Source organism: Anopheles moucheti, chromosome 3, assembly GCF_943734755.1.
Source record: "Anopheles moucheti chromosome 3, idAnoMoucSN_F20_07, whole genome shotgun sequence".
NCBI lineage: Eukaryota > Metazoa > Arthropoda > Insecta > Diptera > Culicidae > Anopheles > Anopheles moucheti.
Genome location: NC_069141.1, coordinates 63340124 through 63363577, shown reverse-complemented (window position 1 = coordinate 63363577; position 23454 = coordinate 63340124). Strand labels below are relative to the sequence as shown.

The 23454-nt window shown below is 43.3% G+C and overlaps 3 protein-coding genes and 1 long non-coding RNA gene across 8 annotated transcripts; 2 read left to right on the top strand and 2 right to left on the bottom strand.

The window, feature by feature from the left end:
• Positions 1–1590: 1590 nt before the first annotated feature.
• LOC128304334 (uncharacterized) lies at positions 1591–3387 on the bottom strand. Its single transcript, XR_008287408.1, has 3 exons — positions 3288–3387; positions 2912–3208; positions 1591–2743 (listed from the first exon to the last, which is right to left on the bottom strand). It is a non-coding gene; the product is annotated as an uncharacterized LOC128304334 (long non-coding RNA).
• Positions 3388–6607: 3220 nt separating this feature from the next.
• LOC128303522 (uncharacterized) lies at positions 6608–8474 on the bottom strand. Of its 3 annotated transcripts, none has more exons than XM_053040505.1 (5): positions 8015–8474; positions 7864–7928; positions 7669–7797; positions 7063–7593; positions 6608–7003 (listed from the first exon to the last, which is right to left on the bottom strand). In XM_053040505.1, exons 1-5 carry the CDS (start codon positions 8049–8051, stop codon positions 6740–6742), a joined length of 1026 nt encoding a protein of 341 aa, XP_052896465.1. In that variant the 5' UTR covers positions 8052–8474; the 3' UTR covers positions 6608–6739. The 3 variants fall into 3 exon arrangements, with proteins under 3 accessions (XP_052896465.1, XP_052896463.1, XP_052896464.1); XM_053040503.1 differs by having other exon boundaries at positions 8019–8474; XM_053040504.1 differs by having other exon boundaries at positions 7675–7797; positions 8019–8474.
• A 362-nt stretch (positions 8475–8836) lies between these two features.
• LOC128303684 (uncharacterized) lies at positions 8837–10610 on the top strand. The gene is made up of 2 exons (XM_053040727.1): positions 8837–9136; positions 9204–10610. Exons 1-2 carry the CDS (start codon positions 8990–8992, stop codon positions 10122–10124), a joined length of 1068 nt encoding a protein of 355 aa, XP_052896687.1. The 5' UTR covers positions 8837–8989; the 3' UTR covers positions 10125–10610.
• A 1423-nt stretch (positions 10611–12033) lies between these two features.
• Positions 12034–23407, top strand: LOC128305558 (nuclear factor NF-kappa-B p110 subunit). Of its 3 annotated transcripts, none has more exons than XM_053043061.1 (10): positions 12034–12141; positions 12718–12925; positions 18398–18883; positions 18956–19594; positions 19670–19774; positions 19845–20522; positions 20597–20852; positions 21793–22249; positions 22330–22980; positions 23062–23407. In XM_053043061.1, the coding sequence occupies exons 2-10, from the start codon at positions 12880–12882 to the stop codon at positions 23164–23166; spliced, it is 3423 nt and encodes a 1140-aa protein (XP_052899021.1). In that variant the 5' UTR covers positions 12034–12141; positions 12718–12879; the 3' UTR covers positions 23167–23407. The 3 variants fall into 3 exon arrangements, with proteins under 3 accessions (XP_052899021.1, XP_052899022.1, XP_052899020.1); XM_053043062.1 differs by having other exon boundaries at positions 12137–12168; XM_053043060.1 differs by lacking the exon at positions 12034–12141 and having other exon boundaries at positions 12559–12925.
• Positions 23408–23454: the final 47 nt, after the last annotated feature.

The window sequence follows — 23454 nt, the reverse complement described above, 5'->3', positions numbered from 1 at the left end:
CCACACAAAATTATAATGCAATTTTTTAAAATCGTTGTGCTAACATTTGTTTTCAATCACCCTATAGTGGATGATCATCCGGTTAAATATCACCTCTTGATTTGGATGCTCTCTTGTTACATGAAACGCAGCACTGGTGCAATTTTTGCACGCGTGACTCTCAAACTGCATGTCGGTAGATGCGAAATTCCATACAAACGAACCGATTTTCGATTTCGGACACCAAGAGAAAATGTTTTTCAGGAGAAGACATCAATTCCCCTCCAGTGAGCGTATAGCTGTTCCGATCTTCTAATACATTGGCTAACACCACCGCATACTATCAAATCCGTGAGAGCGATCGCTAGTGCAAGTGAGATAGATGACACGCTTTCTTTCCATAAGGTTCTCCATGTACTGATAAGCACGCACACGATAATAACACACAGGAAAAAAAAACTGTTACAGGGTGGTTATTACAATCCGTTGTCAGTTAAATATTTTATTATCTTTACATTTTTATTAATACTACGAGTAGTAAAAGAATACAAGTTTTATAGGCTAACAACACCACTTAAGAGCGGATGATTTTTTATCCTCAACAATGTAGACCCCACATGATCGTGATCTTTCTTACTTGTATTGAATGTTTAGTTATAAAAATAAAACAAAAATATATTGCAAAATAACAAATCTTCTTTTGCGCGTTTTTTTAGACCGTTCATTGTTGTGACAATTTTCAAAACAGTGAATACTCTTAAAATTTAAATAAAACCACACGAATAGAACCACAGACATTATCAGCATTCATTATTCTATTTACCGGCAGCTAATAACAACCGCATGATAGTTTACAAACATGCAACAAATAATACCAGTAGTGAAACTCAATTTCACTACATTCTCACTTAAAATCCACACAAAATTATAATGCAATTTTTTAAAATCGTTGTGCTAACATTTGTTTTCAATCACCCTATAGTGGATGATCATCCGGTTAAATATCACCTCTTGATTTGGATGCTCTCTTGTTACATGAAACGCAGCACTGGTGCAATTTTTGCACGCGTGACTCTCAAACTCCATGTCGGCAGATGCGAAATTCCATACAAACGAACCGATTTTCGATTTCGGACACCAAGAGAGCATGACATCATGAGAGGTAACATCAATTCCCCTCCAGCGAGCGTGACAGACGATCCTCTCATACATTGGCTACCACCACCGCATACCATCAAACTCGTGAGAACGATCGCTAGTGCAAGTGAGATAGATGACACGCTTTCTTTCCATAAGGTTCTCCATGTACTGATAAGCACGCACACGATAATAACACACAGGAAAAAAAAACTGTTACAGGGTGGTTATTACAATCCGTTGTCAGTTAAATATTTTATTATCTTTACATTTTTATTAATACTACGAGTAGTAAAAGAATACAAGTTTTATAGGCTAACAACACCACTTAAGAGCGGATGATTTTTTATCCTCAACAATGTAGACCCCACATGATCGTGATCTTTCTTACTTGTATTGAATGTTTAGTTATAAAAATAAAACAAAAATATATTTAAAAAATAACAAATCTTCTTTTGCACGACTTTTCGGACCGTTCATTGTTGCGACAACTTTAAAAACAGTGAATAACAATTACAATTTAAATAAAACCACAATAATCCATTAACGGCTAACGAGAATCTAATAATAAATAATGTTTGTTTGTTGTCTTCTTTTTGTTTTACAATGTTTATCTGCCTTTCCTCTGTACCCTAGAAAAATTACCGTTTCCCAATAATTGACGATAGTTCACGCCTGTAAATGGTTTATCCAAACCCGCCCTATTAGTGATTGAGTGTTCTATAATTTTGTATACATTCTAACATATTGTAACTTATTTTCTTGCTAATGCCTCAACATAAAATTCACCACGATTTTACTATTTCAACAAAAAAAAATGAAGAAAAGGTTAATTAAATTTTAACTCACAAGCACCGGGAAAAGTGCTAGCAAAAACGAATTAAGCAATATGGAAATATATCATAACGGGCAGCCTTTTGTTACAGGTGGAGTTCGCATACAGGGTAGCAAACCCTCACTAACTGCCACTCCAAAGCGCTGTTCCCCCTTTCCAAATTGTGTCATTGTGAAGCTTTAGAGCCATTTTAGCACCTTTATCACACGTACGTATTATTCTGATTTTCAGTCAAATTTAACGCTTAAAACGTTTGCTTTGTGTTGCTTTACCCTTTCGAACACTTTTTAATTTGAATAATTACCACCAACAGCCGAAATGGATGTCACCCCTTATTCTAAAACATCGCATCGTTAGAAAATTTTTCCAGCAATAAATGGCCCCCGACATTCGTTTTCACAGACTATTGCTTTCGTATAACCCGTCCCACCTAGAAACTCCCACCGAATAGCGCACTGGCGATTTATGTTCTTCTGCGCGTTCACTATTTTATTTTCATTATAATACTGTAAGACCTAACCCGTTGCACATTCACGCTAAACACTAAACACGCCGTTGCAATATGAAGTACGGAGAGTGGAAATGATCTAGTCGGCACTGTAATATCTGTCTGAATATTGAAAGTTGAACATGAAGTACGGAGAGTGGAAATGATCTAGTTGGCGCTGTAATATCTGTCTGAATGTTGAAAGTTGAACGTTGAACGTTGAAATTTGACGTACAAAGTGTTTGAATAGGACTTCTCTTCAACCGCAACCACCTTCGAACAGTCTTCGATTTGTAACGTTACTTCTGTGAAACGTTAAAAAAATTAAATAAAAACAAAGAACCGCGTGAGAATTGGCAATAACAAGCGAATGCGAAAGAAAGCGTTATATGACAGCGGAACGGCACAAATTGAGTGAATCTTTACCGTGGAGCAAACCCCGTCTGAGTGGCGTGTTACACCATGCTTCTTACCTAGTACAACAGCCTCTACCAGTGCCCTATCCCGATCGATGTACATCACTGTAATCAGGAAAAACACACCCCCAAGGATCTCCACGAAGCAGGTGCTTAAATAATGCGTACTGCAGGGCACGGAACTGGATCAGCGGTGGATCATCATCCGGTACGGACTGGAGCAACCCGGTGGTAGAATTTTGCGGCCAGCTGCGACAGAACGGCTATTGTTTGAGTGGGTTCGAGGTTCACGTACGTCTCGACTGATAATGCATCAGCACTCACACGAATTACTCGTTTGATCACTTCCGATTTCTGCACGGGTGGGAAACAGAAGGAGAAAAGTTATCGATTTAGATTCCATTTTTTATTGTAGGCTTGTTGCAACACTTACCACACCCACGAAATATGGACTGCCGGCATCACCGAATGGATGGGAGATAAGAATCAGACTAGTGCATGGGAAAGCTTAACAATCAGACTAATGAGATCAGGAGCAATAGTGCAAATGAGATAGATGACACGCATTCGCTCCATAAGGTTCTCCATGTACCGATAAGCACGCACACGATAATAGCATACAGGAGAAGTACCGTTACAGCAGAACTGTTACAGAGTGGTTATTACAATTCGTTATTAGCTTACTATTTTTTTATCTTTACGTTTTTAATAATACTAGTAAAAGAATACAAGCTTTATTGGATAATAACACCAGTAAAGAGCGGATGATTTTTTTTCCTCAACAATGTAGACCCCACATGATCGTGATCTTTCTTACTTATATTGAATGTTGGAAAACCAGAAATGACCATTGAACTCACAAAGGTAGCAGCATAAAAGAGGATACCATGTGTTACATCATCTTATATTATATAGGCATTTAAGAACTACTATTTCATGAGCAGTTGTTGTTGTAGTTATGCCCTATTGTTTACTTCTCTGTTTATATAGAGCAAATTTTATCAAACCGAACAACCATGAGTCTGGAGACGCAGAATATTGTGCAGCATAGTCCCAATGGCCAAGATGCCATCAAATGCAAATAGGCAAAATACGTAATATTGCCATACACTGCATGAAAACATCTTTTGTATGAAAGGATTGGTTAAATCATAATCAACAACCGTCAGTTGTTCAAATCATACCAGCCAAGAGAACTGGCTGCCATCATCTTCTTGATCATTGTACTTCACCGCATATTTCGGGTTTGTAATTGCAGAATTGTTGCCGTCAATGTATGGAGTTTTTACGAGACGAGACGATTTTTGTAGGGTAAATATTGTTTTTTGCAGATCGCCTGTGCTTCAATAATCTATAACACATACCGAGCGGAAAATCAATGGATCTAGGCCTGCTAAATCTGGGCTTTTTTAACTTTATTTACCCGTCACCTGGATTATTGTATCTGGAAACGAAGACTGAGGCCGCTACCAAATATATTACCAGGCACATCTGATAAAATGGCACCGTATGAAATCTAAACATGTATGTGCCTGTTAATGGAAAGGTTCGACTCATATATACTGTATCGGTAGAAGAAGTCAGAAAAACTCATGTGTAACCAGTGGTACATGAATGGGAATACCTACTTGACCTTCGACATATGCAATCAGTTGTAGTTTTCCAATTGTGAAAGACGTCGACTTTCGACGAAATTATGTGCAGTGCGTACGCAAAGCAGGAGAAGGGATAGGGGTATAATGTAACGCAAGATTCTTAGAACCTGCTTAAGGGTAATTTAGAGTACTCATGTTAAAATGATATGTCGCATATGAGCATCACAGTCCAGGTGGGAGCAGAACGCAAACAGGACGTGTCGTATATTTTTAAGATACATTTCATGTTATTGCTATTCATGAAGCCGCTAAGGCTCAATATCTGTAAAACCCTAAAATAACAACAATAGGTCTATGTGACTTGGAATATGCTTTGCGGAATTGTTGAGACAAATTATTAAACTAAATGAAATAAAATCAACGTTCACCAATTGGGATGAAAACCTCATTTAAACATCTTTGAGTTTACGCACACAACGGTATTCTGTTGCATAGCCCTGCAACCGGGCCGATTAGCTAGTACAGGAAAAGTACCGTTATAGCAGAACTGTTACAAGGTGGTTATTACAATCTGTTATCAGCTAACTATTTTATTGTCTTTACGTTTTATTTTTCATCCTCAACAATGTAGACCCCACATGATCGTAATCTTTCTTACTTATATTGAATGTTTAGTTATAAAAATAAAACAAAAATATGTTGCAAAATAACAAATCTTCTTTTGCTCGTTTTTTTAGACCGTTCATTGTTGAGACAATTTTCAAAACAGTGAATACTCTTAAAATTTAAATAAAACCACACGAATAGAACCACAGACATTATCAGCATTCATTATTCTATTTACCGGCAGCTAATAACAACCGCATGATAGTTTACAAACATGCAACAAATAATACCATTAGTGAAACTCAATTTCGCTACATTCTCACTTAAAATCCACACAAAATTAAAATGCAAATTTTTAAAATCGTTGTGCTAACATTTGTTTTCAATCACCCTATAGTGGATGATCATCCGGTTAAATATCACCTTTTGATTTGGATGCTCTCTTGTTACATGAAACGCAGCACTGGTGCAATTTTTGTACGCGTGACTCTCAAACTGCATGTCGGTAGATGCGAAATTCCATACAAACGAACCGATTTTCGATTTCGGACACCAAGAGAAAATGTTTTTCAGGAGAAGACATCAATTCCCCTCCAGTGAGCGTATAGCTGTTCCGATCTTCTAATACATTGGCTAACACCACCGCATACTATCAAATCCGTGAGAGCGATCGCTGGTGCAAGTGAGATAGATGTCACGCATTCGTTCCATAAAGTTCTCCATGTACTGATAAGCACGCACACGATAATAGCATACAGGAGAAGAACCGTTACAGCAGAAATGTTACAGGGTGGTTATTACAATCCGTTATCAGCTAACTATTTTATTATCTTTAAGTTTTCAATAATATTCGTAAAGGAATACAAATTTTATTGGATAATAACACCAGTAAAGAGCGGATGATTTTTTATCCTCAACAATGTAGACCCCACATGATCGTGATCTTTCTTACTTATATTGAATGTTTCGTTATAAAAATAAAACAAAAATATATTAAAGAGATAACAAATCTTCTTTTGCACGACTTTTCGGACCGTTCATTGTTGCGACAACTTTAAAAACAGTGAATAATCTTAAAAGGTTTAAAAGGTTAACCACACGAATAGAACCACAGACATTATCAGCTTTCATTAATGAATTTATCGGCAGCTAATAACAACGGCATGGTACATTACAAACATGCAACAAATAATACCATTAGTTTCACTTAATTACGCTACATTCTCACTTAAAATTCACACAAAATTATAATGCAAATTTTGGAAATCGTTGTGCTAACAGAAATTAAAAATGCTGGTCATTTGGGAATGTGGGACGGTCCGGTGGCGTAATGCCAACGACGCTGGTCTTGTTATGCACAGACCGGACCATTCCCCCGTAGTAAAGATTGACTATCCGGCTACATGGTAAAATTAAACCAGAAATGGCCATGTGTGAGAATTTGGGGTAATAGAACATTTCGCTTTGGGATGTGAGTAATACCAGTAACACAAGATTAAACAACCCAACGGTTATTGCACCAAAGGACACCAAAGGGAGGACGAGATAGAGCATATGACGATGGTGCATGATATATTCCGACAAAAGACGCTAATGGAAACATTGTAATAAAGACAGTGAATATTTAAGACTATATAGAAAGTACGGAATATGCAACAAACTCCGTTGGTGTACGAATTATGTTTCAAAGCCGTCGTTTGATGGACGACATCATTTGATCATCCAGAAAGGATACACCCCCGGCATGATACCTTGCTGGCGTTGATGGAGTGTGCTGACGACCATGTCGATGTCCACCTATTATAGAGTTGGCACCATAACTAAAGTTTGATGAAGGTGTTTGCATGCCGGAAATGCCTGAATCATTCGCCAACGCATTCATACTAGTTCCTCCAATTTTATCATTTACTTCCATTAAGTGTCCAGTATTGCTGGGTTGTGAGTGCATCTACAAGAGATGAAATATTATAATAGTTTGTACAGTTTGCGTCATATCAACACTCTTACCATTGTTACGTGTTGCCGTGTAAAACTACCCTCCAGAATTGATGAAGGTCGGTTCGTGAGCGAAGGTGTATTAAAGGGAACTTTGTGCGATGGTCGGTTCGTGAGCGAAGGTGTATCAAAGCTAACCACGTTCGAAGATAACGTCGAAGTTGGTCGCATCGTAAGGGAAGGTGTATCAAAGCTAACCACATTCGAGGATACCGTCGCAGTTGGTCGCATCGTAAGAGAAGGTGTATCAAAGTTAATCACATTCGAAGATACCGTCGTAGTTGTTCGCTTTCGATCGTATCGGCGACTGTCCGGATCGCAATCGCGATTGGACAGTGCTGTCGGGCGATTTGCTATCTGCGGTATTGCAGTCCGTCCGCTAGCGCCCATCAATGGACCATTTCCGTAACGGGGTGATATTTGACGGAGCGTTTCCTGCAGATTCCGACGGTAGGTGCGAAACTTTTCGTACCGCCGTTGAGTTTCCACTATTTTCTGTCGCAGGGAGTCTTCCATATCCTTCATCTGTACTATTGCTTTACGCTGCATGGTAGAGAAGAAACACAAAAAGGCAATGTGATGATAATTGAACAGCTTTTTTTGCAGCAACATCCATACACATACGCAGCGCAGAATTCCTCTGATCATATTTTGTCGTTGTTTGTGCTGGAATATGACACTTTGATAGGCAACACTAAGCAATTTCAACGAGCCAGAATCGTACAACATCTTTTCTTTGCGGTCCATCTGAAAGGAGTGTTGAGGAGGTTTGGATTACCGGGGATCGCATCAACTATCGGATTACCTTCTCACCTGATTACTAAGCTCGGTGAAGCGTTCCAACGGTTTGTTGCACACCGGACATATTGTTCCTCGATCTGTAATATCAAACATGCATAAAATGTTTAAGCACTATCACATCACACTCAAATCCATCCGTGTCTCCCAAATCTATCTGTGCTACCTACTCGTTTTGCCCATACATTGCCTACAAAGCACATGACGGCAGGATAGATGGTAAAACTTTCGCTCCTTTCTCGACAAAAGATGAAGGCAAATGTTGCAGTGTATCCAGCGCGGCGCGGACATTCTGACACCGGATATGATTACTTCGCCTTGACCACCAAATAACAGCTTCCCAATTCACTAGCAGCCAGGATTATCATAATGTTTGACATATTCTCTTGGCGTTTAAGCGATTTCCCGAAGTTTAACCTACTAGGATGGAACTGTTTACTTGGTGCCATATGAACAAATCCGAACAGAAGAAACGTCTTGTTTATGGAACCTCGTATTTTATTGTTTCTTTGCAAACCTGTCTTTTGAAGGTAATGACGGGTGATTTTTATGGATTGTTGTATTTATAACACAATTAACATCCTCATTGGTTTGTTCGATAGAGGGTTTGTTAATATGGCGCTCAACGTTTTTCGACAACACAACGAACCTTTCGTATAGATACGTTACTTCACTGACAGTAACGTGCGTTACATGAAGGATAGAAAATCCGATGCACGCTTAAATTTTCAAGTAAATAACAGCTGATTCGTTGCAAAAGCGCCAGTCAACTGTTTGACTCTTTTATTCTTGCACAGATATTAAACTTAAAAGAAATAAATTAAATAATTAAATGGATATTGTGCTACAATTTGATTCAATTTCATGTACATATAGTGCGATTGTGTGGCTCACATGAGCAAAGAATTGACAACAGAGCAAACTGGAGCGCCCTCCATAGCCATGTATTGAATGTCAAATTATTTGTTTACAAACGCTACAACGCGACGCTTCATATGAGTTTCCTCCTATTTTAACCATTACTTAATAAGAATAATTTATGTTTTGAGGACGTGGACAAGCACTGTGGAAGTTTAAGTCATAATTCGAAGTGAGCTTCCATCCGGTGATCTCTAGAAGTTCTACAGTTTTTGTGAGCAGGATGTTCCAGTTGAAATATGTATGTCGTGTTTGTCTGGCTGAAGGTACGTGGGACATTTTCAGTAAAGCCGTTGTCCAAGATGAAATGTGTACAGTCGCATCGATCAACCGCATACAAGAAAAGTTGCAATACGTGACACAACTAGAGGTAAGACTGGTTCTTCTTTTGTAAAGCAGGTTTTTACTTCCACTAACACAAGCCGTTTACTTTCTAGGTGCACGAAACTGATGGTTTACCATTGCATATATGCGAGCTGTGCATAGTACAGCTGAACGTGGCCTATCGTTTTAAACTGCTCGCCGTCGAATCGGACAGTAAGCTGCGGCAAAGCTATGAAATAAGTGAACCCTCGCCCGAGGTTCCAAATACGCTGACCAACGGTGAAAACGACGACGTCGCCAACGACGAAACAGCACCGGAAACAATGATGATGAAAGACGAAATTAGCATAGAACCAACACAAATCACTGAGCAAAATGTCGATTCATGGACAGCTGTAGAAGATGAAAATGCGTCGATCATTCTACCTCAGGCGTTACACAATAATGGGATGGTTTGCGTACAAAAAGACATTATCAATCCCGCAGAAGACGAAGCTTACCTGCAAGACATCGTAAAAAAGGAGGTGATATCCTTACAGTGGACAAAAACTAACGAAGAAATGTTCGATACACAACATTCCACCACATTGACAACCATTCCATCGGTACAATCCAAGGGTCAGCGGAAACAACCGAAATCCCCACGGAAACGTAAAAGGATTAGTAATGTAAAACAACACGGTTCCGGGAAAGGTTCGCGAAAGGACCACACGAGAAGGCAACCAAAAGTGTCCAAAAAGAAAGAAAACAAATTAACAACACCGAATAATGACACTCCAAAACGCAACAGTACTGGTTCAACGAAAAAGACGACGACGATGAAACCCGCCGATGCGGAACAGGCGTTGCGCAAAAGGCGGCTCCAAAAAGTATTAAATAGTTTACGCATCGATATGATGTACAACAATACGGTGGAATGGCACAAGATAAATAATATACCGAATGCCGAAATCTTAGGAGATCCGCTATTGCCAAAGATGCCCATGAAGCGACGCAATTCCGTGTGTGTTTCATCCTTTACACCGTGGCTGTAGGTTGTTTGTGGTTTGCAGAGTGGATTAACCATTCCGAATGAAAAGTTAGCATTTTGTAACAGTGGTATATTTTAATCAATTTGTTATACCACTTATTGAATGTACTGTAGGATATTGATACTATTGTACAGTTTCGTATATTCTTCGCCATATTTTTTATGTTATCGATTATTACTTTACAGCTTATAAATGCCTCTTAAACAAAAGAGAATTCGTTGGTATATGTGGTTCCCAATTATAGAGACTGTCAGAATATAACAGCTCTCAAGTAACCGTTTCACAAATTACATATAAAAATAAGTTTAGTTTTTTGTTAAGAATGTTGAGGGTCAATTTTAAAATCATTTGAGTAGGACTGATTTCAATTCATGAGCAAAATGAATCGATTTGTAGAACTGTAATGAAACAAAAACGAACATGTGAGGAATATACATTCGAAGGAATTTACAAAGAACATAAAATACACCTGAAGTATTTTATTTACAAATACATACAAATTAGTATAATTAGTATTAGTATTAGTATAATTTATTATGAATGTTTTTAAAACAAAATAAGTTCACGGTGAAATGCACGCTGCCTTCATCTGAAGCGACACTTCAACACACATATATCACCCATCAACCATCGGAATGCCGTATGGAAATGGTCGTTAAAAGGTGTAACGACACTATTATCGGGCACCCCTTCTCTAGCCCCGGGTATGGACTTTGCCACCGTGCACCGTATGGCGGAAAACTTGATAAGCGCACGAATTGTCTTGTACTGTAACCGGTCGCGATTGATGATGACACCGACGGTTTGTGTGCAGTTCCATTTCGTATTGCTAAAAAAAAAGATTGTCCAACAACATTTGATACCAGCTGTTTCGCTGAGTCGCTTGTTTAAACGATTCATTTATATTTCCTTACAACACTCACGTGCCGCGAGGTTGTAGAATCGTGAGGTTTTGTGACCTTTTATTTATTGCTTCTGAGAGCCACTATCGAAGGGACAATAAAAACAGGCACAACAGGAATCACGGCGTTTACTAAGTACACGTGTTCACAGCCTACTTCAATCGAACTGGTTTTTGTTCTAGAGGGGCATTTCTAGCGAATGCAGTTGCATGTCTGCTGCATCTTGCCATCCACATTCCCATCGGTACGTTGGTGTTTGTGATTTGTACTACGAAATGTGTGACGCATCGATCGAGTCGGTCCGTTCGCGAATGGTCGCTGGTGCGTGTTGATTAGAATATCATTTTATAAATGCATACACACTCACTCACACACCCATTCATATGCTTATCGTACGCTCACCTGTTGCTTCGCGGTCTCGCTATCTCTCTTGCTCTCCCTTTCTGTGCGATACGTCCGAAAACAACAAAAGCGTTCCAGGAAACGGGGAATCACACAGAACAAAACATAGTGACCGCCTGTCAGACAGTTCCAGCGATATCTCGGGTATAAGAAAGGATTGTGACAGGGCGGTTTTTAAGGGTTGGGGGGTTGAGCTAGAAAGCACCATTCGCTCTCCCACTCCAAATCATTCCCGGAACATTGTTGCTCCTTTGTTTCCGCCCGATCGTTGCTGTGGTAACACACATTCGGTATCTTTCTTTCGCCCGCGTTGGTTTGGTTTTTCTCCCCTAATTTTTGGGGTGTAAGTAACGTCGCACTGCACCAAACCTGCCGCATGCCTTCCGTGAGTGTTGATGTTGTGTTTGCGAACCCCTGTGCAAAACGGATGCTGCCCAGCTGTAGGTTTGGGGTTGGTGGTTTATCTCCCTGCACTCACACCGACGCGCACACCCATATGGTGAAGCAAACGCAAAGCAACAACGCGCACTGGCGAGATTGCCAGTGTGAAGCGCAGCGCACAGTTTACCAATGTGAGCCTCGCGAAGCGGTTGCGTACACCCAAACACGTACGGCCGGTGCTATTGCGTCTCTCCAGTACCGCGAACTGCGACAGTGTCTCATCGGCCCTGTGGCGAAGCGAAAGCATCAAGTGTGCGGTGTGGTGACCCATCTCCGTATGTTGGCAAACATTGTGGTGTACGGTGTGCTTCATTGCCGGCCGATTGGTTAAAAAAAAGCGCAATTAATTGTGTGGCGTCTGCGGTGCAAGTGTTGTGTGTGCGCTGTTTGATTTGTGTGTTCCGGCGCTATCACCACAGTTTGTACTCCGATAAGGAGGACTGGGCGCACCCACCAACCCCATCCCCACCGATTCGTGACAGTTAGTGGTGTGGATGGTATTCGGAATTATGTTGTAAAAATTATGCGTTTATGCAGTTCTCAGTACAGCTTGCAACTGAGGAATGGTGGAGGGTGAAGTTCTCGAAGAAGTGTAAACAAATTGGTTGGGTGTCCTTGAAGTGATATAGATGTTCCGGCGTATCAGTTTGCGTTGCAGTTTCGCTGGTTGTTTGCCCATGCCCCTTTGCAGCTAAGTGCAGGAACACACCTGTTGCAGCCGTAGACGAATATTTTATCAGCAAATAAAACAGCAAACAGCAAAGAAACAGTGCAAAGAGTGCAATTCTTTATCTAAAGTGCGTTGTTTTTGTGTGTGCGTGTTTCTCTCTAACTTTTCGTTCTAATTCTAGGGTTGTGATAAGTGAAACCTGTGCTACAGCAGTGACTTTGTAAGGGTTGTGTGCGTTATAATCCCGTGTGTTAGTAGTGATTAGTGCACCGTTGCCGCGAAATCTTTTGTTTATTTGTACTCTTCCTGTGTGTGACCGGATACACACAACGGTGGGTCCACAATGTCGACGCTGCTGAATTTGGACAGCTATCGTCATGAGATGTACGGTAAGTGATGGTAGTAGTAAGCCTAGTAACCATAGCACCGGTCGCAGCACGCGTTGAATTCCGTCGCTATCCCTCTGTGTTTGTGTGTGTTTGACGTTCGTACGTGATAGGGGTTGAAAAGCGAAACATCAAAAAGTTTGTTCCGGTAATGACCTTGTTGAAGATGCCGTGCCATTCTGCTGGAGTTTTTGTGTCTTGTTTTTTCGTTTGTGTGAATGTCCAGCATACCCCGGGATGGTATGAATCACAGCTCCATCATCCGAAAGAATGACGTGTAAGCCACATCGTGGTTGTGAGCACCACGATCAATCGCGATCGAGCGTCTTTGTTGCCTATTTTATTATCACCCTCAATCATTCGTCGCATACGAAATAGACACCCTCGCCCCCCGAGTCCGGTCGTCCCCGCAGGCCGTTGGGGGTTGATTGGGTTGTCATTATGTATGCGAAACTCGCCACCAATGCACGCGCGGGTTTCTGTGCGCGGGGTTCGTGCTCGCCGCATGTGTGTGCAATTGCCGTCGGGTGGGGAATAAACCGGTACGTGCGATCACTGCTGGGAAAGCCCCAGCCCCAAGTAGTGGTGGTCACACCACTGCACACACACGCACCCAGTTCAGCACGTTTGCGGGCGTCACGAGAAGAGATCTTGTTTTTCGGGACGGAATGGGGAATTCCCAAACTCTTTGCCCCCGACCGCTGATTGTCCAGCCTCCGCGATCATGCTCCACAGTCCTGGCTGGCGATTGCTACGATCGGCTAGTGTGTGATGCATCTTCGACCACTGCGAACATAGCGGGCTCGATCAGTGCAATCGCTTGGACATAATATTATCTGTGTAGCGGACAGAGTTAGATTTGTTGCAATTTTAGTACGTAGTTGTTATTGTAAATAATGAATTACAATGTTAAAGATGGCTATCTACAAAAAGAAATCAAGGCAATAGAAAATAGTTGAATCAAACTGTAGGCGAATTTAATGTGCAATCATCGGCTAAGTCTCGTCGATCATATTTAGAACGCATTAACCATAGAACAACAGCGATGATCGAGCCTTTTAGAATAGATTATTTTTAAAAGAAACTCTATTGGATGGTTGAAATGTACAATACCCGGGGGTTTACGGGTTTTGCCAGGAAGTTCTTCTAAGACATCTATGGTGATCACATCTCAGAAGTGGTCTACAATTTCTAAGCCTATGTCAGAACGTATTGAAGATTGATCTGAATCATGAAATACGCCCTGAGGTTCTCGATAGACTTCTGCATGAATATGACATGAAATAGAACGTTTAAAGTTACAGCAATCCCAGTTGTGGCGGCAACCACATTTGAGAGACTCTGTCCAAACGTCTCATTCAATGTTTGATGGGAAAATGCTTAGCTTAGTAAAAGGAAAAATTAGTGTTATGTTTGACAAATGTGAAAAGAGTCACGAAAAAAATCATCTGAATGAATCTTTAGTGAGTCTTCCAAATCAGAAAACGATTCATGAATTCGTCAAGAGATTCGAATCAAGAGATTTCGTCTCGTTCATTGTTCGTTCATATAAAGATCGGTGGTGTATTGGTAGTGCGGTCTTTACACAACAGGGCCGGACTAAAATCCCATCCGGACCAATCCTAAGTACGCGGTACCGTACGTACCTCTTGAGGTTGTTGTGCCAATAATGCAGAAAAAGTCGTTCATTACCAACTACACTATGTCATCGCTCCTATATGACCCCAGAAATAATTCCCATATCACTACTGTTACATTCTATTATTTGTTATCTATCATAATCCTGGCTGACAGTGAGCAAATCAAGCACTTAAAAAATTCAAAAGAAAACTTTATTTGTTTCTCGAAATACTACTCCGGAGCAAGAGACGTAGCGACAGGGACTTATGAAGCCTCTTGACTCAGTCTTGGAATTTATTTTGTTCATCAGAATCTCAATTTGTTTGTGCTCCTCAAAAGCAGAATAAAGACGATGTTCGACTGTATTTAATACACCATGAATATCTATCCAAAATCGGCAAAGAATCTTTATACCTTTACTCCAAGTTGTCCAAACTGCCAAACCACCCGTGCCATAGTGGAATGTCCTCTTCAGATCGTTTCTACGCACGCTTTTCGTTACGCTCCACAGGCTCCATTTGCCGCGTGGGACAATTTTTGGTGACGATGGGGTCGATGGAGCTGGCAAAGAATGTCGTCATCGTTGTCAATGTCGAACCGGTTGTTCGTTTGCTTTTGCCTTCGCTGCCGTTGGAGGTATGGACACCTTCACGACAACACGAAGATACCAGGCGATGTGTGTCGTGTGCCGGTTGTTATACGGTGCGGTTGTAGTAATCTGCACCATTGTTTACGTGGTTTATCGTAAGAGTGTCGTTAATCAACTACTGGTAGGCATTTTAGGCGCGAAAGGTAACGACAAAGTTGTTATAGATGTGATAGATCTATGTTCGATTTCACTCTTATACTATGTGTGTAAAATTAATAGTGAAATAATGGCCCTTAATATGTTCTGTTTTGTTTACTTTTTATTATTACGCTGCTCGCAAGCACGTGCTCTTGCTAATGGCGGGGAAAATACGCACCGGTTGAGTCATGCGTTGTTTAATTTAAAAAAAAGGCGCAACAACGAATTTATTAGAAACAGAAATTTGTGTAATTCCCATTGCGTTACTTTCTTCTCTTTTTATAAGAAAACAACAATAATTTGCAATGAGATGTACATTAAAACGTATTGTTATTATGATCTTTTATTTTTGGGTAATAAGCCGGTGAATTGAATTTAACTTAACGTTTTTATTATTGCTGCAACTTCGGTTTACAGTCTTTTCCCGCATTCAGGCGAATAATGTGTGCCAGAGAAATTCGCGCAAGTCGAATTTCCTTTACAATATCTTTTTTATTTAGTATTCCGAGTATCGAATGCTTGTTTTCACCTTTGCGATGCCATTTTGACAATTAGAGCAAAATTTTATCAAAAGTAATTTTTATATTAGTACAATGTAACGTGTTTTCTTTTAAATTCAAATTTTGGCAAATACAAAAAAATGAATTCCACTTACAAAATTACCCGAATTGTCAAAATTAGGTGATTTGCGTAATATACGGAGTACATTAGGAAACGTTTTCATAATTTCTTTCAAGACAAAAAAGTGCTATGTAAAAGAATAAATAACAGTTTATTAACGAATAAATCAATCCAGGTATTTTGCATATTCTCTATATTGATGGTCCGATTAACTGGTTAAGTTTGAAGTTCTATTTTACGTCACGGGACAGGTTTCTGTAAGAAAGTATCCAGAATGACGCCAATGAGCTGTATTATCTGGCGGTCGGTAGGGCACGGTCTTGATCTGCGTCAAACCGAATCAAACCAATGGAAGATTACACCCACCCACCCACCTGGACACCCTTTCAGCTTACTTGAATGGTAGTCAGCAGAATATTTCAAGAACAAATGTTAGAAATACAAAAATCGGATTGTTTGACGATTACAAGCAAATCAGCAATATGCTACCAACCGAAATGGTTAATATTGTTATTAATAGAACGATTATAAGCCAGCTGAAGGTCACGCGAGGCTATCGGCGTTTCGGTATGCCACTCTAATCGTTTCGCTGATTACCGGCAAATCCACGCTGCGTCCTTTATCCCGTGGAGATTAAGGTTTGAATTTTTCTTTTCACCTAGTACGCCCAACCGGGACCCGTATGCCCGGTGCCCCTGGATGCTGAAACCCCTCGACGTCATTCCACGTACGAGATCACGAGAGTTTTATTGTTTCTGCGATGGTCTTTCATGGCCATATGCAAAATCAGATCCCACCGTTCGGTACCGGTACCGGGTCAATGCAACCGGTTCTGCTAAATATTGGAGGAATCGGCGCAAATGACGTTAATTTTGGGGGTAACTTTTTTTTTCTCTTCAACAAGCTCGCTCAAACGGAAGATGGTAACTAACGTGTGATTTTGGACCGGTTGATTAAAATAATTCTTCGAACCAGCATGATGTTTTTGCCTTGACGTCATATACGATCCACTGCAATGCTGCGCAAGGATTTATCTTATGTTGTGCGTCCACCATGCCATGTGTTCCCCCATCTCATCGATTAAATGCATCGATCAAATGACATACTTCCCGTTGGAATGGGTTTGCATGTCACTCATCGATGCGTGAAGTACCTTACAAACTTACCTGGCAAGACGCGGAGTGAGTCATCTTCGAGCCCATCCGCTTTCCGGTGTGCTTTTTTTGTTTTCTTTCCCATCCTGTCCCTAAATATAGAACGTCCTCTAGAAGGCTATTTCGGTGGTAAGGCCGCAGGCTATTTCGGCCACTAGCCACTATTTATGGAATCCCGGTTACGTCATAAAATCGGTAAACCAAGGCAACGATGTCTGACGTCGAGTGTAATCCCGGTGTACACCCGGGTATCGATGACGTTGATGTTGAGCTATTGTCCAAGCCTACCCGGCACACCCGGGAGGTGCGTCAAAAAAAAAGGGCACGGTAAGAAGGTACGTATCAAACGACGCTTATCGCGAATTTATTGACTGAAATACTTGTTCACGCCTCGCACTGATATCGATTTGGCATGAATGAATGAAATCAAGCAAGATCCGGCTGATTGGGTGAAGGGGGGGGGGGAGAGGGGGGGGGGCATGTTAAACGGCAAGATCCTGGGTGGAAGTGGAGGAAAGGCTAAAGAGATGGATGGACCGTATCGGTATCAGCTATCAGGTCGCAAATCGATAGCGTTCTTATCTGTTTCCTTTTTCTGTTGACATAAACCCCTTTTTCGTCGGACCGAACCTCGGACGCTGTTAGTGGGTCGAATCGGGAACCGCCGCTCACTCTCTCTCTCTCTCTTTCTGGCGGACTTGCCTTCATGTACATTTTATATGCCCCTCCTCCCACCTTGAATCCCCTCCGCCTGTCAACGAGCATCAAACTTGATCGCGTGCCCGCGGCGTTAAGCTACGAGACACTCGTCCGCTACCGGCGATCATTCAGTTGCGTGTTGGCGCCGATACGGTTAGGATGCAGCAGCAGTAAGCAGTAGTAGTAGGTGTTTGGGATTATGTCGCTAGATCACTGTTCTATCGCGTTGGATGTACTTTTACTACACCTCCAGCAGCAGCAGCAACCGCATCATTCGGACGTTCCATATCCACTGCAAACAGGTACCGGCTAATCGTGCAAGCCTCCTCCCGTGCTTCCACTTGCTTCATCATTTGCCGTGGGGAGTTCCGTCCTAACGCGCAGCAATAATCGGCACCGGAGAAGGGCATTTAGCGGGTTTTCCAGACCCGGGGAGTGGGAGTGTTGTGTCGGCGGTCGGCAAAAAGAAGTCGCCGTTTGGTTGTCACAGTCATCTCAGCCCGGTGTTTAGCTGTGCCCTTCAAGAGCCGGATCGTGAATCATTGGTTTTCGCACCGCTTGATGTGTTGTCCAATTTTTCGCGTATATTTCCAGAGCAACAGCAGCTGCTGGGCGGTGCCGCCAACCAGTATACCATCCTGTCGATGGACGCACCATCGACGGCAGCAGGAACAGTGGTCAGTGTTGGAGAATCGCACCATTATACGCTCGGTACGGGCCGTTCCTATGCCAGTGCGCTTTCGCCATCGTCATCGTCTGCATCGCCATCGTCACCGTCTTCGGTAGCATCGCCGAACAGCCGTGCCAGCAACATGTCCCCGCAGTCCAGTGCGAGTGATCACAGTGCTTCCTATACGCTGCAAAATCTTAACCTGTCCAACAGTACCGGCTCGATGAGTTATCCCGGTATGGGCTATCAACAGCAACATCACCAGCCCCAACAACAGCATCAGCCCCAACAACAACAGCAGCAGCAGCAGCATCAAATTCAACAGCAGCATTATTATGCTCCCCAGCTGCTGAACCTGGATCAGGAACAGATGCCATCCAGCTTCACCTACGCGACCTCATCCAACGAAGGTAAGCAGATGCAGTTAGTGTTTCAAAGTGTGAACAATCTCGCGATCGATATGGTGTTACTTTTTGTTTCAGCTTTTGCCCCACCGGAACCGAACTACAGTGAACCGCATCTGGTGATATTGGAGCAGCCGGTGGACAAGTTTCGCTTCCGGTACCAATCGGAGATGCACGGTACGCACGGTTCCCTGATGGGGAGCCGCACGGAGAAGGCGAAAAAAACGTTCCCGTCGGTGGAGCTGCGGGGCTACAGCGGGGAGGCAAAGGTGCGCTGCTCGCTGTACCAGGTCGATCCGCAAAGACGCGCGCCCCATTCGCACCATCTCGTGATAAAGTCCGGCGAGCTGGACCTGATCGATCCGCACGAGCTGGACGTTGGTGGACCGCCGGGAGACTCCACTAATGGGGGCGGCAGCGCCGGTGGTACCGGGAACTATGTGGCCACCTTCCAAGGGATGGGCATTATTCACACGGCGAAGAAATTTATCGCCGAAGAGTTGTACAAGAAGCTGCGCAAGCATCGGCACTGCGAGCTAAACCGTGAGCCGACCGAGCGGGAAGAGCAGCAGATGCAGAAGGACGCCACTACGATGGCGCGCACGATGAACCTGAACCAGGTGTGCCTCTGTTTCCAGGCGTATCGCGTTGAGCCGGGCACCGGGAGCTGGGTGCCGCTTTGCGAGCCAGTCTACTCCAATGCTATCAACAATATGAGTAAGTTGGGGCTGTGACTGCGCGAAAGGTGACATTGTGGATCTAACCTGTGTGCTCTTGTATTTTCTTTTTCAGAAAGTGCCCTCACAGGGGAACTGAAGATTTGCCGGCTGAGCACTACAGTAAGTGGTGTGGATGGGGGCGAAGAAGTGTTTATGTTTGTGGAGAAGGTTTGCAAAAGTAAGTGTGATCGATTGCTGCCTTAGGCGAGCTTTAGTTCTAAAGGACTGCTTTTTATGCTTCCGTCTAGATAACATACAGATTCGGTTTTACGAGCTGGACGAGTACGATCGGGAGGTGTGGGAGGAGAAGGCCATTTTTTCTGAAGCGGACGTACACCATCAGTATGCGATCGCTTTCAAAACGCCACCGTACCGCAACAAGGACATTACGGAACCGGTCGAGGTGCACATGCAACTGTTCCGGCCGCGCGATCGCTGCCAGAGCGAATCGGTGCTGTTTAAGTATAAACCTCGGCCCGGCATGATGGTGCCCGGTAGCAGTGGTAGCGGATCCCGTAAGCGTCTTCGCATCAGCTCCGGAAACATATCGTCCGAAATTCCGACAGTTATCCCGAACGATCCGAATGCATCGGTTGGTCCGGCTGGAGGTGGTGGTGGTGGGAGTGCGCCTGGTTCGACTACTCGCTTGCCACCCTTGCATCAACCCTTCCCAATGTTGGCCAACCATGACGGTACCATTCCGGAGGGTCATGAACCATCCACAACGACGGCAATCACCACGTCGACCACGGGACATCAAACGTCACATCATCATCATCAGGACATTATGAGCGGAATCGGTTCGACGACCACAATCAGCAAGGAGCTGACCAAGGCGAGCATCATACAGGAGATACTGAACATTCCAACAACGATCGCGTCGGACGTAGCGTTTGATTCAAGCGATTTTCCCTGCAACTCGGAAGGTAAGCACTGTTAGACTCTCGCACCATTCGCACGCAGCTTACGGGGTGTGTTTTAATGCTGTATGCGCTTTCAGAATTCAACAAGCTTATCCAGGAGATTGGCAACCAGCAGGATTTGGTAAAGCTCGAAACGGACGCGGAAACGGCCGGTGACACGGAGAGCGTACTGGGCCGGGCAATTGCCGAACTGGTCGCATCCGGGGACGATGTCCGGCAGGGTGAGATGTTGCGGAAGCTGTTGGCGTTGATTAAGCTGTTCGCTGGTGACGTTACCCGGTCACGGCAGCTGCTGGCTTCCCACTGGACCGCCGCTAATCAGCAGCAGCTCAAGTAAGTTGTGCCAATGCCAATTCCACCCACAAATCCGTATCCGTATCCCACAATCTCTCGATCGTCATTCAGGACCGACATCCCTTTTTGCACGATCGTTCCATGGCCTAATCGGGGCATTTCCTCTCTCTCTCTCTCTCTTTCTCTCCTCCACATTCTCTCTCACTTGTGCGTGTGTTTGTGTGTGGTGTGGTTTAGGTTCGAACCTCAGCCGTGGAGTAGCCATTATGAGGAGCATGGGTGGTGACTAAATAGCGTTTACTGCGCTATGTCACCCATCACTGCTCGGAATATGCAGCTTTTATAAATGTAAATAAATTATTCGCTTTTCAAAGGTTGTTGTGTGTACAAATGTATGTGTGTGACTATATCTCCAAAACAGTTGGAACTGTAATGCTTAGTTGGAATTCCGAATGAGAAATATAACAATAGTATACCTCCAGTATATCCGTAGTATACCTGTCATATGACGGGTTTTGTTGGCATTTGAAACCGAAAGGTGTGTGTCTTTGGGTGTTTTCTATTATTTGCAAACATCCCGCCATGTTTGGGTTTTCCAATTAGCTGCCTTGAAGACAGTTGAGGTGTGCTGGACTGGAATTTCAAGGTTTCCAGACAGCCTGTAGCGATGTACAGTCCAACAAGTTGGGAAAATTGTCCGAACCTCCGGAACTGGATCGCTTGATGCTTGTCCGTATGAAGCTAATGATATGCTGTATAATTATTGACGATGAGATTTATGCCTTCCCTTAGACGTGCCTTCCTTCAGACATGTGATTCCACTCGCCCCTCACGTTCCCCTCCCCCCCTCCGACGCAAGGTACAACATCGTGGAATTGTTAGAATTCCTGTTTTAACGTTTGCCGTAACTAGCCAAGCAGCATCCATTAAACATTGGTTTGTTTGTTCTCTGTTTTTTCCGTTTTTTTTCCCTCTCCAGCTGTTTGCACGCGGCCATACAGCGCAATGATACGACGATTGCATGCAAGTTGATCGAACTGTTGGATGAGTTTCGGCTAACGGGCGAACTGTTGGACCTGCCGAATGATCGCAACGAAACGGCCCTACATCTTGCGGTTTCCACCAACAACGGACCGATTGTGGAGGCGTTGCTAAACGCCGGCGCTAAGCTTAACTTTTGTGATTACCGTGGCAATACGGCGCTGCACCGGGCGGTGGTAGAGAATGTGCCGGATATGGTACGGTTGCTGTTGCGACGCGGAAAGACACGAGTTTCTCGGCTGGATTGTACAAATGACGACGGTTACACCGCTTTGCAGGCTGCCGTATTTACTCGAAATCTGAAAATTACGCGTATCTTGATCGACGCTGGTGCGTCGGTTTGCGAGAAGGACCTCAAGCATGGCAATAACATCTTACACATTGCGGTGGACAATGTGCGTAGGGAGGAGAGAAACGTTTTGCTTTTATCGCGTGTGCTTCGGTACTTATTTATTATTTTATTTTCTTCCGATAGGATGCGCTCGATATCGTAAACTACATACTGGAACATGTAAAACACGAGCTGGGCGAAGAGCAGAACAACGCCGGCTATACCCCATTACAGTTGGCCGACGCTAAAAGCCATACCGGTCAGGGAAACAACAAGCTGATCGTGCGGGAATTGCTGCACTACTATCCGGATGGTTTGCAAAAGGCTGCCAAGGTGTCCCGGAATGGAGCGGCAGATGGCGGCCATGATCCGGAAGAGGATGTTGATGAAGACGCAGACGATGAGGAGGAAGAAGACGACGAAGATGACAAGGAAGAGGAGGAAGAAATTGATGCGAAAGAAGCACTGGCTTCCATGAAGGAAGAAAATGGCCGCGTGCTAGATTCGATCAACCTTACCTGCGACCGTGCCCACATAGCACGGTTGCTAGAGGAACACGAACCGGAAGCTGAACCACAGCGTAAAGCGACTAAACGATCGGATGGCGTTGCCGATCATAAAGATTCATCCGCTACGAGCACACTGTTCGATGACCAGTGCCTGGATGAGCTGTGTAAACATTTGAACGAGGACGACAGTTGGCGCGCGCTGGGTTCGTTGCTTGATTTTCATGCGTTCTTCACCGTTTGGGAGCAGGTATCAAGCCCGGCACGGATGCTGCTCGGTTATTACGAGGTAAGAACCCGGTTTGCACTTGCAGTGGACACCGAATAGGCGAACGGTACATTATTTTTCGTATGGTTTTTGTTTTTGCAGATGCAACAGCTGAATATGGATCGGCTTATCGATATGTTGCGGGTGCTGGAGTTCCGTGAATGCATACGTAGCATCGACGAAATGATCTGTCGACGGATGAAGTAGTGACGGAGCAGATACAGATAATTCCCGCAGCAATGTGATTACGTTGGACGCGTGCCGCATGTTACGTGGTGCCAGTCGTCAGCAATCAGAATCCGCCCCAATTTTACCCATGTATGCATGCAGGTCAATATGCTAGCCATAAGGAAAATGAAAGCACACTATTATTACACTCTTACTGTACCTTTTTTGCTACCTTTTATATGATACAAACGTTGCATTACATCGTTAGCTAGTTTGTAACCGTGAAGCGAGTGTTTGCTGTTCTTTTCTACTTCAATCCGAGCGGTG